General features: G+C 52.4%; 5 protein-coding genes across 5 annotated transcripts; 4 read left to right on the forward strand and 1 right to left on the reverse strand.

The window, feature by feature from the left end:
- Window positions 1-91: 91 nt before the first annotated feature.
- Window positions 92-2,568, forward strand: V8C40DRAFT_257369 (uncharacterized protein). The gene has a single exon (XM_083218482.1). The coding sequence runs from the start codon at window positions 821-823 to the stop codon at window positions 2,336-2,338; it is 1,518 nt and encodes a 505-aa protein (XP_083068111.1). The 5' UTR covers window positions 92-820; the 3' UTR covers window positions 2,339-2,568.
- Window positions 2,569-2,897: 329 nt separating this feature from the next.
- On the forward strand, window positions 2,898-4,787 carry V8C40DRAFT_257371 (heme-dependent oxidative N-demethylase family protein). Its single transcript, XM_083218483.1, has 6 exons — window positions 2,898-2,976; window positions 3,032-3,231; window positions 3,329-3,491; window positions 3,553-4,079; window positions 4,173-4,271; window positions 4,362-4,787. Exons 2-6 carry the CDS (start codon window positions 3,118-3,120, stop codon window positions 4,590-4,592), a joined length of 1,134 nt encoding a protein of 377 aa, XP_083068112.1. The 5' UTR covers window positions 2,898-2,976; window positions 3,032-3,117; the 3' UTR covers window positions 4,593-4,787.
- Window positions 4,788-5,827: 1,040 nt separating this feature from the next.
- On the forward strand, window positions 5,828-7,308 carry V8C40DRAFT_123597 (SWIB/MDM2 domain-containing protein). The gene is made up of 5 exons (XM_083210968.1): window positions 5,828-5,887; window positions 5,954-6,049; window positions 6,271-6,410; window positions 6,487-6,948; window positions 7,035-7,308. The coding sequence occupies exons 2-5, from the start codon at window positions 6,037-6,039 to the stop codon at window positions 7,218-7,220; spliced, it is 801 nt and encodes a 266-aa protein (XP_083068113.1). The 5' UTR covers window positions 5,828-5,887; window positions 5,954-6,036; the 3' UTR covers window positions 7,221-7,308.
- Window positions 7,309-8,856: 1,548 nt separating this feature from the next.
- V8C40DRAFT_283682 (E3 ubiquitin-protein ligase HEL2) lies at window positions 8,857-11,677 on the forward strand (the record flags this gene model as incomplete). The annotated part of the gene is made up of 2 exons (XM_083222008.1): window positions 8,857-9,300; window positions 9,364-11,677. 2 exons carry the CDS (start codon window positions 8,857-8,859, stop codon window positions 11,413-11,415), a joined length of 2,496 nt encoding a protein of 831 aa, XP_083068114.1. The 3' UTR covers window positions 11,416-11,677.
- V8C40DRAFT_123629 (bifunctional endoribonuclease/protein kinase IRE1) lies at window positions 11,659-15,875 on the reverse strand. The gene is made up of 2 exons (XM_083210969.1): window positions 13,106-15,875; window positions 11,659-13,044 (listed from the first exon to the last, which is right to left on the reverse strand). Exons 1-2 carry the CDS (start codon window positions 15,663-15,665, stop codon window positions 11,903-11,905), a joined length of 3,702 nt encoding a protein of 1,233 aa, XP_083068115.1. The 5' UTR covers window positions 15,666-15,875; the 3' UTR covers window positions 11,659-11,902.
- Window positions 15,876-16,185: the final 310 nt, after the last annotated feature.

Below are 16,185 nucleotides of genomic sequence, written 5' to 3' on the forward strand. Positions count from 1 at the left end.
AATCGAGGGCGGGCCCCCTTTTTCTTGGCGCATTGGATTGCGCGTACATGCACGTCACCACCGGCATTTTTTCGTCTCTTCAACCGGCGATGGATGCAACTAAATAATGCCCGTTGAATCCTTTTTATACAAATAGGATTTATCTAAGGGCAAGCAATGCCCCATTGGCTTTCGGAATGTGGGATGCAAGAGGCAGATTCGTCGCGTGAGTGGAAGATTACTCTAGCAAGACCTCACAAAGTCCGTCTAGAGCATCCAAGATCCATCCCGGACAGGGTTCTGTCCTTTCTTCCCCAGCTTCTCTTGATCCCTGACATTCATCAACGGCTGTCAATTATAACTCGTCCCTGTTTTGAGGGGGTTTGGCAATTATAGCGTCTTTTTTTTTTTCGTCACCAGTGCCAACCCCGGCTATCACGGCCTTGAAACGGCCGGCACGCGCGTCCTCGTCTGGTTTATCGCATCTGTGGAGCAACAGACATTGCGGGCTATCAAACGCAAAATCGGAACATTTACGTGCAAATTAGATGTCAAAGAATCAAGATGCAATCTGCTAGGGGCAATATTGAAACAAGATGATGGTGCATGTATTGGCATTTGCTAGTATGGGTATCCCTGGAGGACTCCCCTAACACACTGGACCAGTAAGGAGATGGAGGGTATTATATCTAACGGTCTGCTATATTTCATATTCAGATTTAGCGGAACAAATTTCCGATACACATCTATACTAATACTCTCAGTCTATCTCTACAATACCTAAAAAATAACAGACCAGCACGTGTCTACATACGGGTCATGACTGTTGCATGATCCCAGGATGCTCATCACGCGCTGCCACTCGCCGATTTCACACCGAGGTATAACACTCATTGTCTTTGTGTCCACAGTGTTTCTCCTTACTCTACTTGCCAAAAGAGAGCACAACAAAGGAACTAGACAATATGAGCTTCCCTTTGACCTAGGCATTGCGATTTCAGCGCAGGATGGCTTCCATTCGGTCAAGCCTTGTGCTTCAGAGCTGGATTATCTGAGGCGCAAAGAGTATGGATTAACTCGAAATGTCATATTTCGCAAGCGTTGCTTTCGCGGTGTTTTTAGCTCGGATGCCAATTCACGAGAGACAGTCTCCGAAGTCGACAGCCCATTGTTGGGATCGAAGGCAGACATCTTGGACCTCGATGATCAATGCAGAAGAATCTCACCATCAGATACGCCTGATCAAGTTGCATCCTGTGAACCCATTACGCTTCAGGTAGCAGAGCCATATCCCGTGGCAGATCTTTCCAAAGTCATAGTCGGCGTAGCGACGACGCTCTCTCGCTTGCAAGACTCAGTTTCCCAGTTTTCTCATTGGATGTCTGGAACGGGTGCGCTTTTCCTTGCAATTGTTGTTGACGAATCCGCCACGGACGACGACCTAGACTCTCTGGAGTCAATGTACGCCAACTACGATATGAGCCTCACAGCTATCCGGCCATGGAACTGCTCTTTCGACGTCAATGAGCAACACTTTGCCATCATCCGCGATCTAGTCGACTACGCCACTCATGACACCCAGTGGGCTGTCATCATCGACGACGATACCTTCTTCCCGTCCCCATACTCAATTACGCAACTCTTAGCAAGCTACGATCCGACCGTGCCAACATACATTGGCGGCCTCACCGAAAGCCCAGGGGCAGTGGAATACTTTGGCGTAATGGCCTACGGGGGAGCCGGCGTCTTCATGAGCATGCCCCTGATGCAGCAGCTCGATGCCCATCTGGAAGACTGTCTTGCCGAGAGCCTCACGAGAGAAGGTGACGGACTATTGAGCGGCTGCATACACAACTATACACAGACGGAGCTGACGGCTATCCCCGGGCTGTACCAACTTGATATGAGGGGAGACATGAGCGGGTTTTATGAATCAGGCGTTTTCCCACTGAGTCTGCACCACTGGAAGTCATGGCACCAGGCTCCAGTCGACAAGATGGCCAAGATTGCCGATTTCTGCGGAGACTGCTTCCTGCAACGATGGAGGTTCGACGGTGACACTGTCCTTGCCAACGGATACAGCATCAGCGTATACCAAGACGGCATAAGCCAAGACGACATGGATCTCATCGAGGGGACATGGGAAGCGGCCATGAACTACGAGGGCACTATGGGCAAGATGAGAGACAAGACGGAGGAAGGCAAGAAGAAGAGTTACAGGCTCATTGACGCCGAAGAGGTGGACGGCAACTTGCGGCAGGTGTTTCTACATCACGGAGTTGCGGATTTGGATTATGATGGCGAGGAGGAGGCGATGGATGAGGTTGTGGAGATCTGGTGGGAGTTTCCCCGAGACTGATTACATTACATGGGCATGGGGTGAGGAGCGGGCATTTTGGTGCGAATTGGGCTTTCATTTTTTTATTGGTACGCTTGATCGATGAACCGATTGGCAAGGATAGATGAGGGTATAGGTTCCTGGTGATGGGAGTTTTGACGGCGTTTCGGGATCATGGATATCGTAACATATGTACCTACCTACCTATAGGTATTACACAGCTATCTTATACACAAGATATTGTAACGCAGCTGGGGATCTCACCTCAGCGTCATACTGCGACCAGCAAGCTAGATAAGACTAGGCAGTAGACATGAAACCTCTCCGAACAGCATCCCATTTGATGTTACCAAGAAACTGCTGTTTGCATGTATATATCCGATTTCCGGAGAAGTGGAGGAGGACAAGATAACCCGGTTCTTTAATACTCGACGCTATTTGCGAGAGTGAATGAGGATGGCCGGATCGGATTGGCGGGGTTGAGAGAGATCTGTGGAGATGGTGGCTTTTTTTTGTGTAGTGGTATTGCCTATATCGGGCAGGACGAACGAGAGAAGGGCTTTTTTCCCTGTAGATTCATGCTAGCATTGCATGGTACATGCAGTCTGGCGTTGTCAACACCATACCTGGACAGCGGCGACCGTTATGAATACTCGTTGGTATGTGTGATGTTGAAGATATAAATACCAGCAGATCAGGTACTAATGATTGCAGGCATTTGAAGGGCGTTCTTTAGGCGGATTTTCTTGCTTATTTCTTCTTGTTTCCTTTTTAAGAAGCAAAGCGCAATTATTGAAGCCATGGGCTCACTTCTCGAGTTTCTTCCCGGTGATCTCACCAAGATGATTACAATGTCTCCTGTGTTGATGGCGCTTGGAGTTGTCTTGGCCATTATAAGCGCAGTATATACACTTGTATGGAACAGCCCAGTCCATATATACGGCATACAAACCATGCAGTCTCTGTTCTGATGAGACGACACCAGCTAACGCCACTTCGTTGGACATGTAGACTTCATCGGGACGTCGCAACAGGTCGGCAGCCAGCCCTCAACAACCTACAAAGGCATCATCCAAGGATTCTCTAGAGATTAAGCCGTTGAATGGCCTGGACTACAGGGCAGTTGAGCCCAACCAATACCGACCATTCAAGCCCATATTTCACATCACCATGGGTGAGTCAAGTCTCCGTACATAAACATACATGTATAAGGACTAAACTCACGCAAACAAAAGCACTACAAGCAGATTCGCCCTCGGAGCTCATCACCATCGACTCGGAATACCTCGACAGAGTCTCCCTCCGCCGCCAAATCATCGCCCAGCACGGCGACATGGTTCACGCCTGTCTCCCCGCCGGCGTCGAGGCCGTCCGCGAGCTCCACCAGTTTCTCCTCCGAGATTACCTGCCGACCCGCTTCCCAACCATGTTCCAGCTCCGAGACGAGGGCCGGCATCTCGACAATCTCGTAACGGGCCGGTCATTCCCCACGGCGACCCCGGAGGATGAGGATGCGGCGGCGGCGCTGCGTGTGCTGGGCGAGACGGTGGAGGAGGACATGTTTCTTCTGATGGGCGAGCCGGAGGGACACCGGGCGGTGGCCTTTGTGTGCTGCTTCCCGTCGGGCTTTGATCCGTCGACAAAGGTCGGGAAGCTGTTGAGGGAGATTCACACGCCGGTGCCGTCGTACGAAAAGATTGGGCCGAGCATGGAGCGGTTCTTCAGCAAGATTGAGGTGGGCAGGAATGTGAAGCGGACAAATGTGAGTCCTGGATTTTTAACTTTTTTTGACTTTTCTCCTGTTCATTCACTTTTGTATTATCATGCATGTATGGTTAACCAATGGAGATACAAGTGGTCTATGCAAACGCACAGCGATTTGTTCCATTACGACAGACACGACCAGCACAAGAGCGATGAGCCAGTGACGACCGAAGAAATAGACATGAGCAAGGTATGTTGGCTTTGCCCAAAACCGGAATCCAATGTCTCGCATATACGTGTATTCGATTAGCTGACCTGAAATCTCCGTTCCCTCCCCCAGACATATGCCCGCATCGAGCTCCAGACGCTCAGCCGGCTGCCCAAGACACGGGCCATCCTCTTCTCCTTCAAGACATATCTGTACCCGGTAGAGAGCCTCAAGAAGGAAGGGCTGGGGCCGCAGGTGGCAGATGCAATCGAGGGCCTCAAGACGGGCAATGCGCCGGGCATGTGGAGGTACAAGGGCGCACCGCAGTGGGGAGAGCCGATTTGCAAGTACCTGCGGTCTTGATGGTGATGTGAAGCAGGGAGTAGTTGGAATAGGTAGCGTACAATAAAATCAGCCGCATATACATGTATGCATGCACCTTTTTGTATATTTATTTACATACAGTGTGCAGTGTCTGTGTTTTTTGGAAAATGATTCACTGGATCAATCCAATGCTATTAGATGCCCAATATCCGCGAGATTACATGCTAATGCACGCATCAGCTAGCCACATGTACAATCATGCGCCTTGCAGCTCACCGACCAGCCACAGTAACAGCCACGCGGAACACAAACAGGACTTCAAACAGAGATGAGTGAGCTTGTAACTGAAGCCTGTGCAACGCAATTAAGCGCTTAACTGGATAGAATCCAACGCGAATGAATGAGTACCCAGAGCCTATGAGACAGAGAAACATGAACTTGCATCAAGTAAATGTTGACCAATTATTTAGCGCCCAACAGGCTAAGGTACATAAACTGCCGGTCAACCACAGCTGATCTGACAGTGGAGGACAGACAGGACAGTTTCCATTGCTCGGCTGACATGTACATGTACTGATCCAAGCTGCTGTCTCGTGCGGCTTATCTTAACATTATTCACGCGTCTGCTTATCTCACAATTGATGAAGAATTGCACCATTATCCCCCAGTTATCTCGTCTCGTCTCGTCTGTTAACCATCCCTCATCCATGCCCACACACCGGCAGTTGAGTTCGATCATCACAAAATCGTAGGTGCAGCAGCCCACTGACTTGCCCTGGCATTCGCACCTGAACCGCCCTGTCGCCCCCTGTAAAAAACCGCCTGCCGAGCCCAATCAAGCGCCCTGTCGCTCCAGAGGGCTGACGCTAAGCCGCAGCGGCTTTTGGCCCTTTGGACCTTCTGGGAGCCTCGTGATCCACCTTTATCCGTCGCACGGGGAACGTCACCGCACCCGCAACGTACCGACCCGAAAACCGCCAGCGCAGAGAAGCATCAGAATCCGACCGAAGCCCTTGGATCTCGTTGTTGCTGCACCTTTTTGCCCTCTGCCTCTGCTGCGTCGCCTGAGCTGCTGCATCTCCGTCGAGTTCTTCTGCTTCTTCTGCTAAACCCGCCCAGCATCGACGCATCCGGCCAAGTGCCCCGCGTGCAAACGAGAGCGCTGGACAGACAGACACAGAAGAAAAAAAAAGCTGGACGAAGAGACTTGAGCTGTGAATCGACTCTCCATCGGGCCTCTGCTCCAACCAGCATCCGCGCAACCCGCAAGGCTATGCTCTGAGACCGCTGAGCTGGTGCGCGCTCCCGTCCTGTCCGTCTGTCGCTCCAGCCTCGTCCGTTCGCCTTTTTGCCCTGCTCTGATCCGATCCGAAACTGAAGCTCCTTCTGTTGGCGTGTAGCGCGCGCCGCTCCACCTCTTTTCGCGCGACAAATCCCCCGAAGCCTGACCTGACCAAACAGGCCTGTGCATCACGCGGCCAACATGAGTCTCCCATGTGCGTTTACTGTCTTGTTCTTGTCTTGTTTTCTACGAATCTCTATTTGTCTTTGCTGCTATTCAATCCCTGTTTCCTTTCCCGTCTTGCGTCTCCCTTTAATTCGCCGACCTGACCTTGCTCTGTCCATCATCATCCCAATGGGGCCAATCAAACGTCCCGAATCGAATCGGTGACAATGGCATCACATCCGATCGATGGCTAACAAGCATCTGCCGCAGTGTCCTCCGACGAGAACCAGCGCTATACCGCCATCATTGACGACATCCTCTCCACTGCTGATCTCGAGACCATCTCGCGCAAAAAGGTCCGCCAGGGCCTGGAGAATGCTCTGGGCGGCAAGGACTTGAGCGAGCAAAAGGCAAGCAAGCAAAAAACATGGAGAGTAAATCAAGCATGCCCTAGCTCTAAACTAACCTACCGGGCGTGTGTTCTAGGATGCCATCAAGAAGCTGATAGAGGAGCGCTTCGACGCCGTCTCTGGCGCTGACCAGGGCGACGCACCCCCTTCTTCCATGCCCGATGCCCCGAGCAACAAACGGTCAGCCACCAATGGCACCTCGTCGCACGACGACCCTTCTGCATCCCCCGAGCCAGCCAAGAAGAAGACCAAGCGGTCCTCGTCCACCGAGGATGCCGACGCCCGCCTGGCTGCTCAGCTCCAGGCGCAGGAAAACAGACTCGCGAGGAGCCGTACCACCCGCGGCGGAGGCGACAAAGCGCGATTGGCCAAGAAGAAGAAGGCCCCGCGCAAGAAGAGCGCCAAAAAGGTCGGCGACGACGATGACAGCGAGGTGGACGCCAGCGGAGACTCTGCTCCCAAGCGCAAGGCTGGCGGCGGCTTCCAGAAGCCCTTTATCCTGAGTCCTACCTTGTCAGAGCTGTGCGGTGAAACCCAGGTAAGAGCAAAGCAGAGGAGTTGGTTTGGATTATGTTTATTGCACACTATACTGACTTGGGTTCTTCCTCTTCCCCCTTTCTTTAGCTCTCTCGTCCTCAAGTCGTCAAGAAGCTGTGGGAGCACATCAAGGCCAACGATCTTCAAGATCCCAAGGACAAGCGCCAGATTCGCTGCGACGAAAAAATGCAGGCTGTGTTTAAGCAGGCCAAGGTCGACATGTTTCGCATGAACAAGGACATTGGGAGCCACCTCTACCCGGTGGAGGAGTAAAAGGGACTCTAACCTGCTCCCAAAAACACTCTACTCTACATCACATCATTATCATTATCATCACTTGAACCGGTAGCACCCAAGACAAAAGGCAAACAACCTTTTGTCACATGCAGTGGGGTTCTGGCGCCCGGTGGCGTATTCGGGGTTTTTCACAAGGTTGGTTTATCATCTGTCATCTTTCAAGTACAATTTCTTTGGGAGGGAGGGATGGATGGACGAAAGGTGGAGGAGGGATAGCAACGAAATCATTTGGGTTTTCAAAGTATCGGAACGGACGGTGGAAGGGACTAGGGCAAGATGGGAATCTCGATCGACCCATGGTGTTTTTAAGCTGTGGTTGGGTTACAATTTTTTTTGAAACTTTCAAATCCTTTGGCGTTCGATGACAATCAAGGCCCTGAAAGGAGAAATATATCAAGTGCATTTGATTTGAGGAGTATGCATACAGTGTCTATGATGATGATGACGATTGACTTCTATATAAGTGCTGCTATTGTACATGAGGCAAGGGAGATGTAGGTGGGTACTACGCCAAGCAGATGATATTAAAGCTGCATGGATGGTTCTATCTTATACGTGTAAATGATGTTTAATGGTTTATACGTGTATTTCCCCAGGGTTATGTGTGGCTGTGATTTAATAGCAAGAAAAGAAATGATTCCACATGGCCAACCTCCTTGCCACCGGATATCGTGGCCTTCACTACACTAGACGAAGCCCAAAAGGGGAATTGCATGTAATCAATTCTACGTGCTGATTATACATGAGGTATGCAAAGCATCTCGCAAGGCACACGTCACTCCAGACAGTCATGGAAATGTGACACAAAAAGAAAGTCGTCGCAATCCCGGCTCGTCAGCCTCATTCTATTCTCCGATCCCTCATTCATTAACCCTCAGCCTCAGGGGACTATGAATGCAGTGCAGCTTGGCCGAATGACTCCCATTCTTCGGATAGGCGAAATTGCTCCCAAACAGCAGCTGACTCATCAGGCGGACAGCTCGGAGCTTGATTTGGCAGCACAAAACCCCCCAAAACACACACAAAAAACAGCCTTGCTGGGCGAATTCCGCGCCGCTGATTGGCCCGCGCCAGCTCCAGGGTAGCAAAACGCCCCCCAAACCAGGCCTTAGCAACTTGGCCCCCCCAATTGCGCCTGCCTCGTTTGTACAAAACCCCCCCAAAAGCTGGAGGGGCCCAAAAAGAGGCCAAAAAAATCGCAGCCAAAACTTTTGTGACGAGCGCCGACAAACGATCCTTTTTTTGTCATCTTTCAACTTCAATCGTTGCGTCTTTTTGCCACTGTTTGGCTGTTTGCAGGCGTCCCAACATATTTACATACATTTTATCATATAATCTTTGGCGACGCTTGACATTGTCATTCTTCTCCTGTTTCTTCTTACGTCGATCCATCCAGCTTCTGTGGGGGGAGCAGCAGCAGCAGCGACAGCTGAATTACGGCTTTGATCTAGAGGGGGCGAGATAAGACAACAACAGCCTACATACGTAGACACGCATAGACACGAATTCGACAAACCCCTCCCATCACATCGAGATTGTCTCTACGGAGACTTGCGACACGCATCCCACATCGAATACGCATACACCTACGCTTTCATCACAAGCATCCACCATGTCAAGTGCTGAGGGAGCATCTACAACCACCGGCCGAAGCGACGGCGGCTCTAGAGGACGCGGCCGTGGTGGAGGAGGTGGAGGCGGAGGCGGAGGAAGAGGAAACCAGGGCCAGAATCGAGGCGCCAAACGAGGAGGGAGAGGCGGCGGCGGCAATCGAGGACAGGGACGAGGACAAAAGGGCCCAGATTCAGCTTCAGCTGCTACATCCGACGCTGCTGGCCAAGCTGGACTTGCGGCGCCGGCAGCTGGGATCAAAGAGAACAAGGCTGCCCTGGCGACTGCTCCAGAGCCCGACGATGATGACGATGCCGAAGTCTGCTTCATCTGCGCCAACCCTGTTGCCCACCACTCCATTGCGCCGTGCAACCACAAGACATGTCATATCTGCGGTCTGCGCATGAGGGCGCTGTACAAGACCAAGGACTGTGCCCACTGTCGTGTATGTTCTTCCATCCATTTACTAATTCCATTGAAATGTATGTATACTAACGCAATTCTATAGACGTCAGCTGCCTTTGTCATCTTCACCGACGATGCCGAAAAGAGATTCGAAGACTACACCGACAAGGACTTCACCACCACTGACAGCAGCATCGGCATCAAGTACACAAACGAAGACATTGTCGGTGACACCGTCCTCCTGCTGAGATACAATTGTCCAGACGAGTCGTGCGACTTTGCCGGCCTGGGCTGGGCCGATCTGCATCGCCATGTCAAGTCGGCGCATCGCAAGCGCATGTGCGACCTCTGCACCCGCAACAAGAAAGTATTCACCCACGAGCACGAGCTGTTCACCGACAAGGAGCTGGAGAAGCACATGCGCCACGGCGACGACAAGCCGGGCGCTGCCGATCAGACGGGCTTCAAGGGCCACCCCCTGTGTGGCTTCTGCGGTGAACGATTCTATGACGACGATAAGCTGTTTGAGCACTGCCGCATGAAGCACGAGAGATGCTTCCTCTGTGATCGCAGAGACTCTAGACAGCCCCATTATTTCCTCAACTATGAAGAGCTGGAGAAGCACTTTAAGAAGGACCACTTTTTGTGCTCTGACCGGGGATGTTTGGAGAAGAAGTTTGTCGTCTTTGAGTCTGAACTGGATATGCAGGCGCATAACCTTGCTGAGCATGCCGGCAAGCACGTGGGCCGAGATGCCAGGCTTGTCGACATCTCTGCCTTTGATATCCGCCAATCTTATCAACAGGAAAGACGTGGAGGAGGAGGTGGCGGTGGTGGTGGCCAGCGAGATGGAGAAGGACGATCGCGAGCAAGAAGAGGAGGCAACAGGGGAAGAGACCCCAACGAAGACAGCATATTGCCCACCGTGTCGTCTACCGTTCCTCTACGGAGAGACGAACTCGCGTTCCAGCGGCAGATGGCCATCGTCTCGGCACCCTCAGGCTCCAACCGGACGTTCCGTGGCCAGCTATCGGCCCCTACTCCTGCTCCTGCTCCCTCTACCGCCCCCGTAACCCCCACTCTCGCACCAACACCTGCTCAAGCTTCGACGGCTCGGAATGCTGCTCAGGCACCATCAAGGCCCCGGAGCGTTGGCCCAGGCGCCGGCCCCGCTGCTCCCACGAATGCCATTGAGAATCTCAGCCTTACCGACACGGCCAACCTGTCGGCCGAAGAGCGAGCTCGTCTCGTTCGCCACGGCAGCGTCATTGAGCGAGCCGCCAACCTGTTGGGCAACGACTCACATAAGATGGCGGCATTCCGTAGCCACATCTCGACGTACCGCCAGGGAGGCTTCACAGCACCTCAGCTCGTCGAGGCTTTCTTCACACTCTTTGCCGATGTTTCCTCAACTGCCCTTGGAACCCTGGTACGAGAGTTGGCCGATCTGTTCGATGACAAGAACAAAGCCGATAGCCTCAGAAAGGCCTGGCAGGACTGGCGTGCCATCAACGAAGATTATCCTAGCCTGCCCGGCCTCGGAGGCATGCAGGGAGCAACGTCGAGCTCCAGTGGATGGGCAAGCGCTGCGGCCACGAACACAAACTTCACCGTCGTCGGTGCGAACCAACGAAACTCAACGAGGGTCCTGAAGCTCAAGAATAGCACTCGGTTAGGCGGTCCGGCACCCAACCCGGTGAGAAGTGTTCCTGGTTGGGTCCCGGCATCCTCATCCTCCAAGCCGCCGTCTTCATCAGCGTTCCCCTCTCTACCGCCGCCATCTTCTTCATCATCATCAGCCGCCGCACGTGTGGCCTCTAGTGCATCTGCTCCATCTTGGACAGCCTCGTCGTCCTCGCAGTCGACGCAGTCTCGGGGACGGGGACCTCCGCCACCCAACACCCGCGCCGAAGACGCTTTCCCTGCGCTCCCTGCGGCACCTAAGCCACAGACGACCATCTTTGGATACGGCAAGGGCCGCGGCGTGAGGCGAGATTTCGGCCAGCAGGAGTCGAACTTCCAATGGGGAGCTGCGCCGGCATCGTCGTCTGCGGCGGCTGATGTCGAAGAGCCTGATGATGCTGAGACGACGGGCGGCAAGGGAAAGAAGGGAGGGAAGAAGGGCAAGAAGCAGATTCTGGTGCAGTGGGGATAAACAAAAATAAGGGAGAATGTCACCGTTTTGTCTCATTTTCTGGGATATCACCTATTCATCTTTTCCATTTTTTATTTGTTTTGATAGGGTCTGTGAAAAGCACTTTGGCTAGGCGTTGCGTTGGATTGGTTAGTTTCTTCTTTTTCCCAAAACCCGTCTCGATGAATGACTTGGGATGGGAATGAATGTGAATTAAGACAGATGTATACAGAATAAAGAGACATGTCACAGATACCTAGCAGCAGTCACGGAGTACTAAATTTATAAATCCATTCATTGTATGAATTGAAGCTGAAACTAATACAATAAAAAGAAAGAAAAACAAAAGGAAAGTAAAAACATCAAACGCTTTTATGCTGCCATATGCCATAACAAATACACGACAAAACCCGCTTAGCCATGCGACACACGACAAATATCTCAATTACAAAAAGTTTTTCTCCTTTTTTCCCATCTAAAACCCTTTTTTCTTGCCCCTGAATGCCCCTTACAATCCAGCAGGCTCATAATACTCTCTGAATCGATCCGTATTCTCCCACTGGAGGTTATACACCACATTCCAGCAAGTAAGCAACAACATCGGAAACTTGACCGTCCAATACGCAAGGTACCCATCAGGCAAAGACCCCACGCTGCGCTTCAGCGAGTCCGACATGTCCTCATAATGGTTCCGCTTATTGCGAAGGGCGCGCAGAAGATCAAGAAGCTTGTTACCGGTGTACTTGCGCTGCTTACCGAGCGAATCGACAAACTCGCGCGTGAGCACCTTCAAAAAGTCTCCTCCAATGACGTCCGCGGCATGTCTCTCCAGCTCCATCAGGGCCGGCGACGGGGGGTCGCGAATCTCCTTCTCGAGGGAGTCCGAGACGTCGCAGAGGAAGGCTAGGCGCTTCTTAGGAGACCAGAAGAAAGGGTGAGCCATGACCTCTCGCGAGTCGGGTCTCTGCTTGGGAGCCGCCTGGAGCATCGAAGCAATAAGGTCCTTTGCCTCGTAGGCGAAGTCGCCTAGTGAGTCCAAGGGCTCGAGGTCATAGATGCCCTTTCGGATATTCACCTCCCGCATATATCTGTCACCACAATCAAAGGGGTGAGATCCGTTGGTCAGCACGTAGAAAAAGACGAGCCCAAGAGAGAAAATGTCAATGGCTCTCGTGGCTCGTCCTCCGTTTGGCGTGGTGGCGTCTCCAACCAGGATGGTGTGCGAGCCACTATGCGTACTACTATCCATGGCCGCAGGATTCTGTCCGTCGTCATCGAGAAGGAGTTCAGGGGCACGCCAACCAGACGTTCCAGCTGCACGGCCTGTCGTTGCTCCAAATGAAGATTGTCGATCCTCCAGTTTCTTGCAAAGACCAAAGTCGGAGACTAAGAGCCTGGGTCTGCCCTCCTTGTCCAGATTAACCAGGATATTCTGAGGCTTCAAATCTCGGTGAACAATGCGCAGCGAGTGTAGGTGACTGATGCCGTTGGTGATTTGATACAGCACACCAGGTAGGTCCTTTTGTCCAGCCTTGGCGAGATCGCCAAAGTGATAGGGCTTCTCAATCACGTCTGCCAATGAGGCAGCACAGCGCTCCAGTGCAATGTAAAGGAAGTCACCGCGCTGAACCTGTGAGTAGTATCGGATGACTGCGGACATTACGTTAGTAACCTGGTGAATAAGGGTTGTCACAGGATATTCAATATTTACCATTGGGATGATCGTCACTCTCACGCAGCAATTTGGTCTCTCGTGTAGCAATGTCGTAGAACTGAATCGTCATTCTCTTGACGGCAACGTCTCTGCCATCAAACTTGCCTGCAAAGACGACGGTGCCGTTGCTGCCCATGCCAAGCTCCACATCCGTGTCAACCTCGATATTACCCATGCTGATAATGGAGCCAGTGACAGCTTGCATGTCGTTATAAATAGTCATGACGTCGGGCTCAAGGCTTGGCCGATCGCCAAGCTTCTTCGCATTGCTGACAGCCTCGTCTACCGTCGTGAGGTCTGCCTCATCATCACGCGATTGGGAGCCATCAGCAGGCCGAGCCTTTCTGTGTTTGACACCGCCACGGCGGCCTCTGTGAGCCTTCTTCTTCTTTTCGGGCGCAGAACCATTGGAACCATCCTGTGATTGTGTATCCGGAGCAGCAGCATCCACTTGCTTGGCCACTTCCAACTCTTTATCTTCTGCTTTATCGCTTGGCTCTAATGACTTGGAAGGATCTTGAGAGTCTTTGTCTTTGTCTTTGTCGTCTGCCTTGTTTTCTACCTTTGGTTTAGGTACTTCTTCCACCTTTTCATCTTGAGGTACAGTTCGCAGAGAAGAAAACTCGCCATCTTTGTCATCAGCAGATTCGTTTCCGGCATCAGCATCTAGAAACAAAAAGGGATAAACATCCTTGATTGTACCATGGGTCCTGAATCGGTTATACGACCGCCGAAGCTTCTTTTCATTGTATATCAACGAGCCGATCAAAAAGATGATGAGGACAGGGTTGCTGACAAAGTCGATGACACTGTTGGCAGCACTTTGTGGAAGAGCCTTGACTTTAGTTATAATGGTGGGCTCTTCCGAAACGGTATTTGTCATGGCGTGAGCATTGTTCGAGGCGTTTTCACTTTCCAAGTCGTCGTGATAATCATGATACTCATTGAAAGGACCGTCAGGAAGCGTTTCCTGTTGATCTCGGTCGCCTCTCCGCAAGGGATTCAGAAAGTGAGTGCCCACCAGCGCCTTTGGCAATTCGGAAGCGTTGTTGAGATCCATCTCCCACCAGTCGCGTTGCGATATCTGAGCCATAGGGGCATCAATAATCAGCGGATATGCCCGACCAGACAGCGCATACCAACTGCCACCTTCGGTCTGGTTGAGGAAGATGCTGTTGCTTCGCATCTTAGCAATAGTCTCGTCGCGCGTTGGCATGGGAGGTTGAGGAAGGGCAACAAGTTCCGGGTTGCTCTCTACCGTCACTTCCCAAGATCGGCAGACATCGAAAACGCGGGCCACGGGAGATGAAAACTTGTTACTGAAGAGGGGCATGTCGTTATCTGTCCGGGAAGAGTCGAATGCGTAAACCCTGCCGTCGTGCTGACTGGTGATATATTGGCCATCCATGGAGGCATGGTATTGGTGGTAGAGGTCGCTGTCAAAAGTATTCGGTCCCCACTCGGAGTACTTCAAGGTTGCAATGGGTCGGCCATCTCGTCTCTGGATCCCCACCGTGTACTCAGTTCTCCCCAGGGTAATTGTGCCCATGGAGCTACACTTTTCGTCAAAGGCATTGGGCCGCAGGCAGCTGTCACCTTCGTTAACTTGGGAGCCGCCGGAGCCAAACCATTTGAGGACGTGGCCGGTAGCCGCGTCAAGGGTTACCATGGTCGTCTTCTTGTCTCCGGTATATACGACAGGCGGCTCCTCGCCCGCGTACGGGGCAAGATCTTCCACGAGCCGTTTCATGGTGAACTCGGTTCTAACGAGCCCCGCACCGGAATCTGGAATCCATATATAAAGCCCTCCATCGCGGCTTGGCTCGACTGCCCAGATGTAATGATCCACCGGGTTGTAGTCGTCGTCGAGGACGGAATTGTTTGTTCGGTAGTGTTTTGTTTCTACCACTGGCTGGTCGACCTCGAGATGCCAGCGTAACCGACCGGTTTTTCGGTCGCTGGCATAGAGGTCTCCATCGACGGTCGCCAGAAGAACAAAGTCTTCAACTTCCCAGTCCTCCAGACTCCGCGCATTTTGCGGCGATGCCAACCCAGAAGCGCTGGGCCAGTGTTGTCGTGAGGTGTGTGGTGCTCGAACGGACTGAGCCGGAGCTAAAGTTGCGAGGGCGCTCGCATCGCTAGGGACTTTTATGTAGTTTGATTTATCAGATTCTCTGCTTGGTGATTGATTTCGGTTCTGGGCCTTGTTGGAGTAGTCGTAGGGGGCCCGTCGATATTTCTGCTGCTGCGGAGGCAAAGGGGTCGACTGCTGTTGCTGTTGCTTTTGCTTTCTGTTGATGGTGTCGAACTTCGCTTCGGCGTGTACGTCTTGTGCGGCCTGGGCGGCCTGGGCTGAGTACCAACGGTTGTTGGTGTCATCGGATAGTTTGTCAAGAGGAACATCTCCTCTCTGGGAGTGAATTCGGATTTGTGGCTGCAGAGGCTGCTGCTGAGCGTCGGCAAGTTGGAGCCATGGTAAGAGGATAAAGGCAAAAGCTATGAGGAGCTTCTGCTGCTGAGCGGACCATCGTCCTTGACCCGGGGGCCGTCGAATCATGGTTGAGACGAAAGTCGGTTGGCGGACAACGGATCACATGGGGAGCTGCAGGCTAGAGGCTCTACCAAGAGAGAGGTAGAGGCTGTTACGATGCCAGAGGAGCCATTCCCGGCCGGGATGGAAATGGATGGAATCTCGCGTCGTGCCTCAGGGGGAGGGATTGAGAAAAGAAAAGCTCGAGGCCCAAAGAGAGGAGGCTGGGCAGGGACCAGTTCCCGCGCGGCAGCCAGGTAGGAAGTCGCCGAAATGACTCGTCGCTCAGACAAAGACGAGCTCTAGGTTTCGAGAGAGCTCTGCAGCGGGATATCGAGGCCGTCGTGGGTGATAGTGATGAGGAGACGTGACGCAGGCTGTGGGTTCGATGGCTGTCGGGGTAAGGTAAGGATAGTAGTAGTAGTTTTGTATCCACAGATGAAAATAAATGGACCAAGTCTCTCGTCTTCCCCCTCTCGCTTCTTTGTGTGTAGTCGTGATACCAGGGATATGCGCGTCTGCGTGGTACACGATTCAGTATCTGTAC

Source organism: Trichoderma camerunense (assembly GCF_050948025.1).
Source record: "Trichoderma camerunense strain CBS 138272 chromosome Unknown V8C40scaffold_24, whole genome shotgun sequence".
Lineage (NCBI taxonomy): Eukaryota > Fungi > Ascomycota > Sordariomycetes > Hypocreales > Hypocreaceae > Trichoderma > Trichoderma camerunense.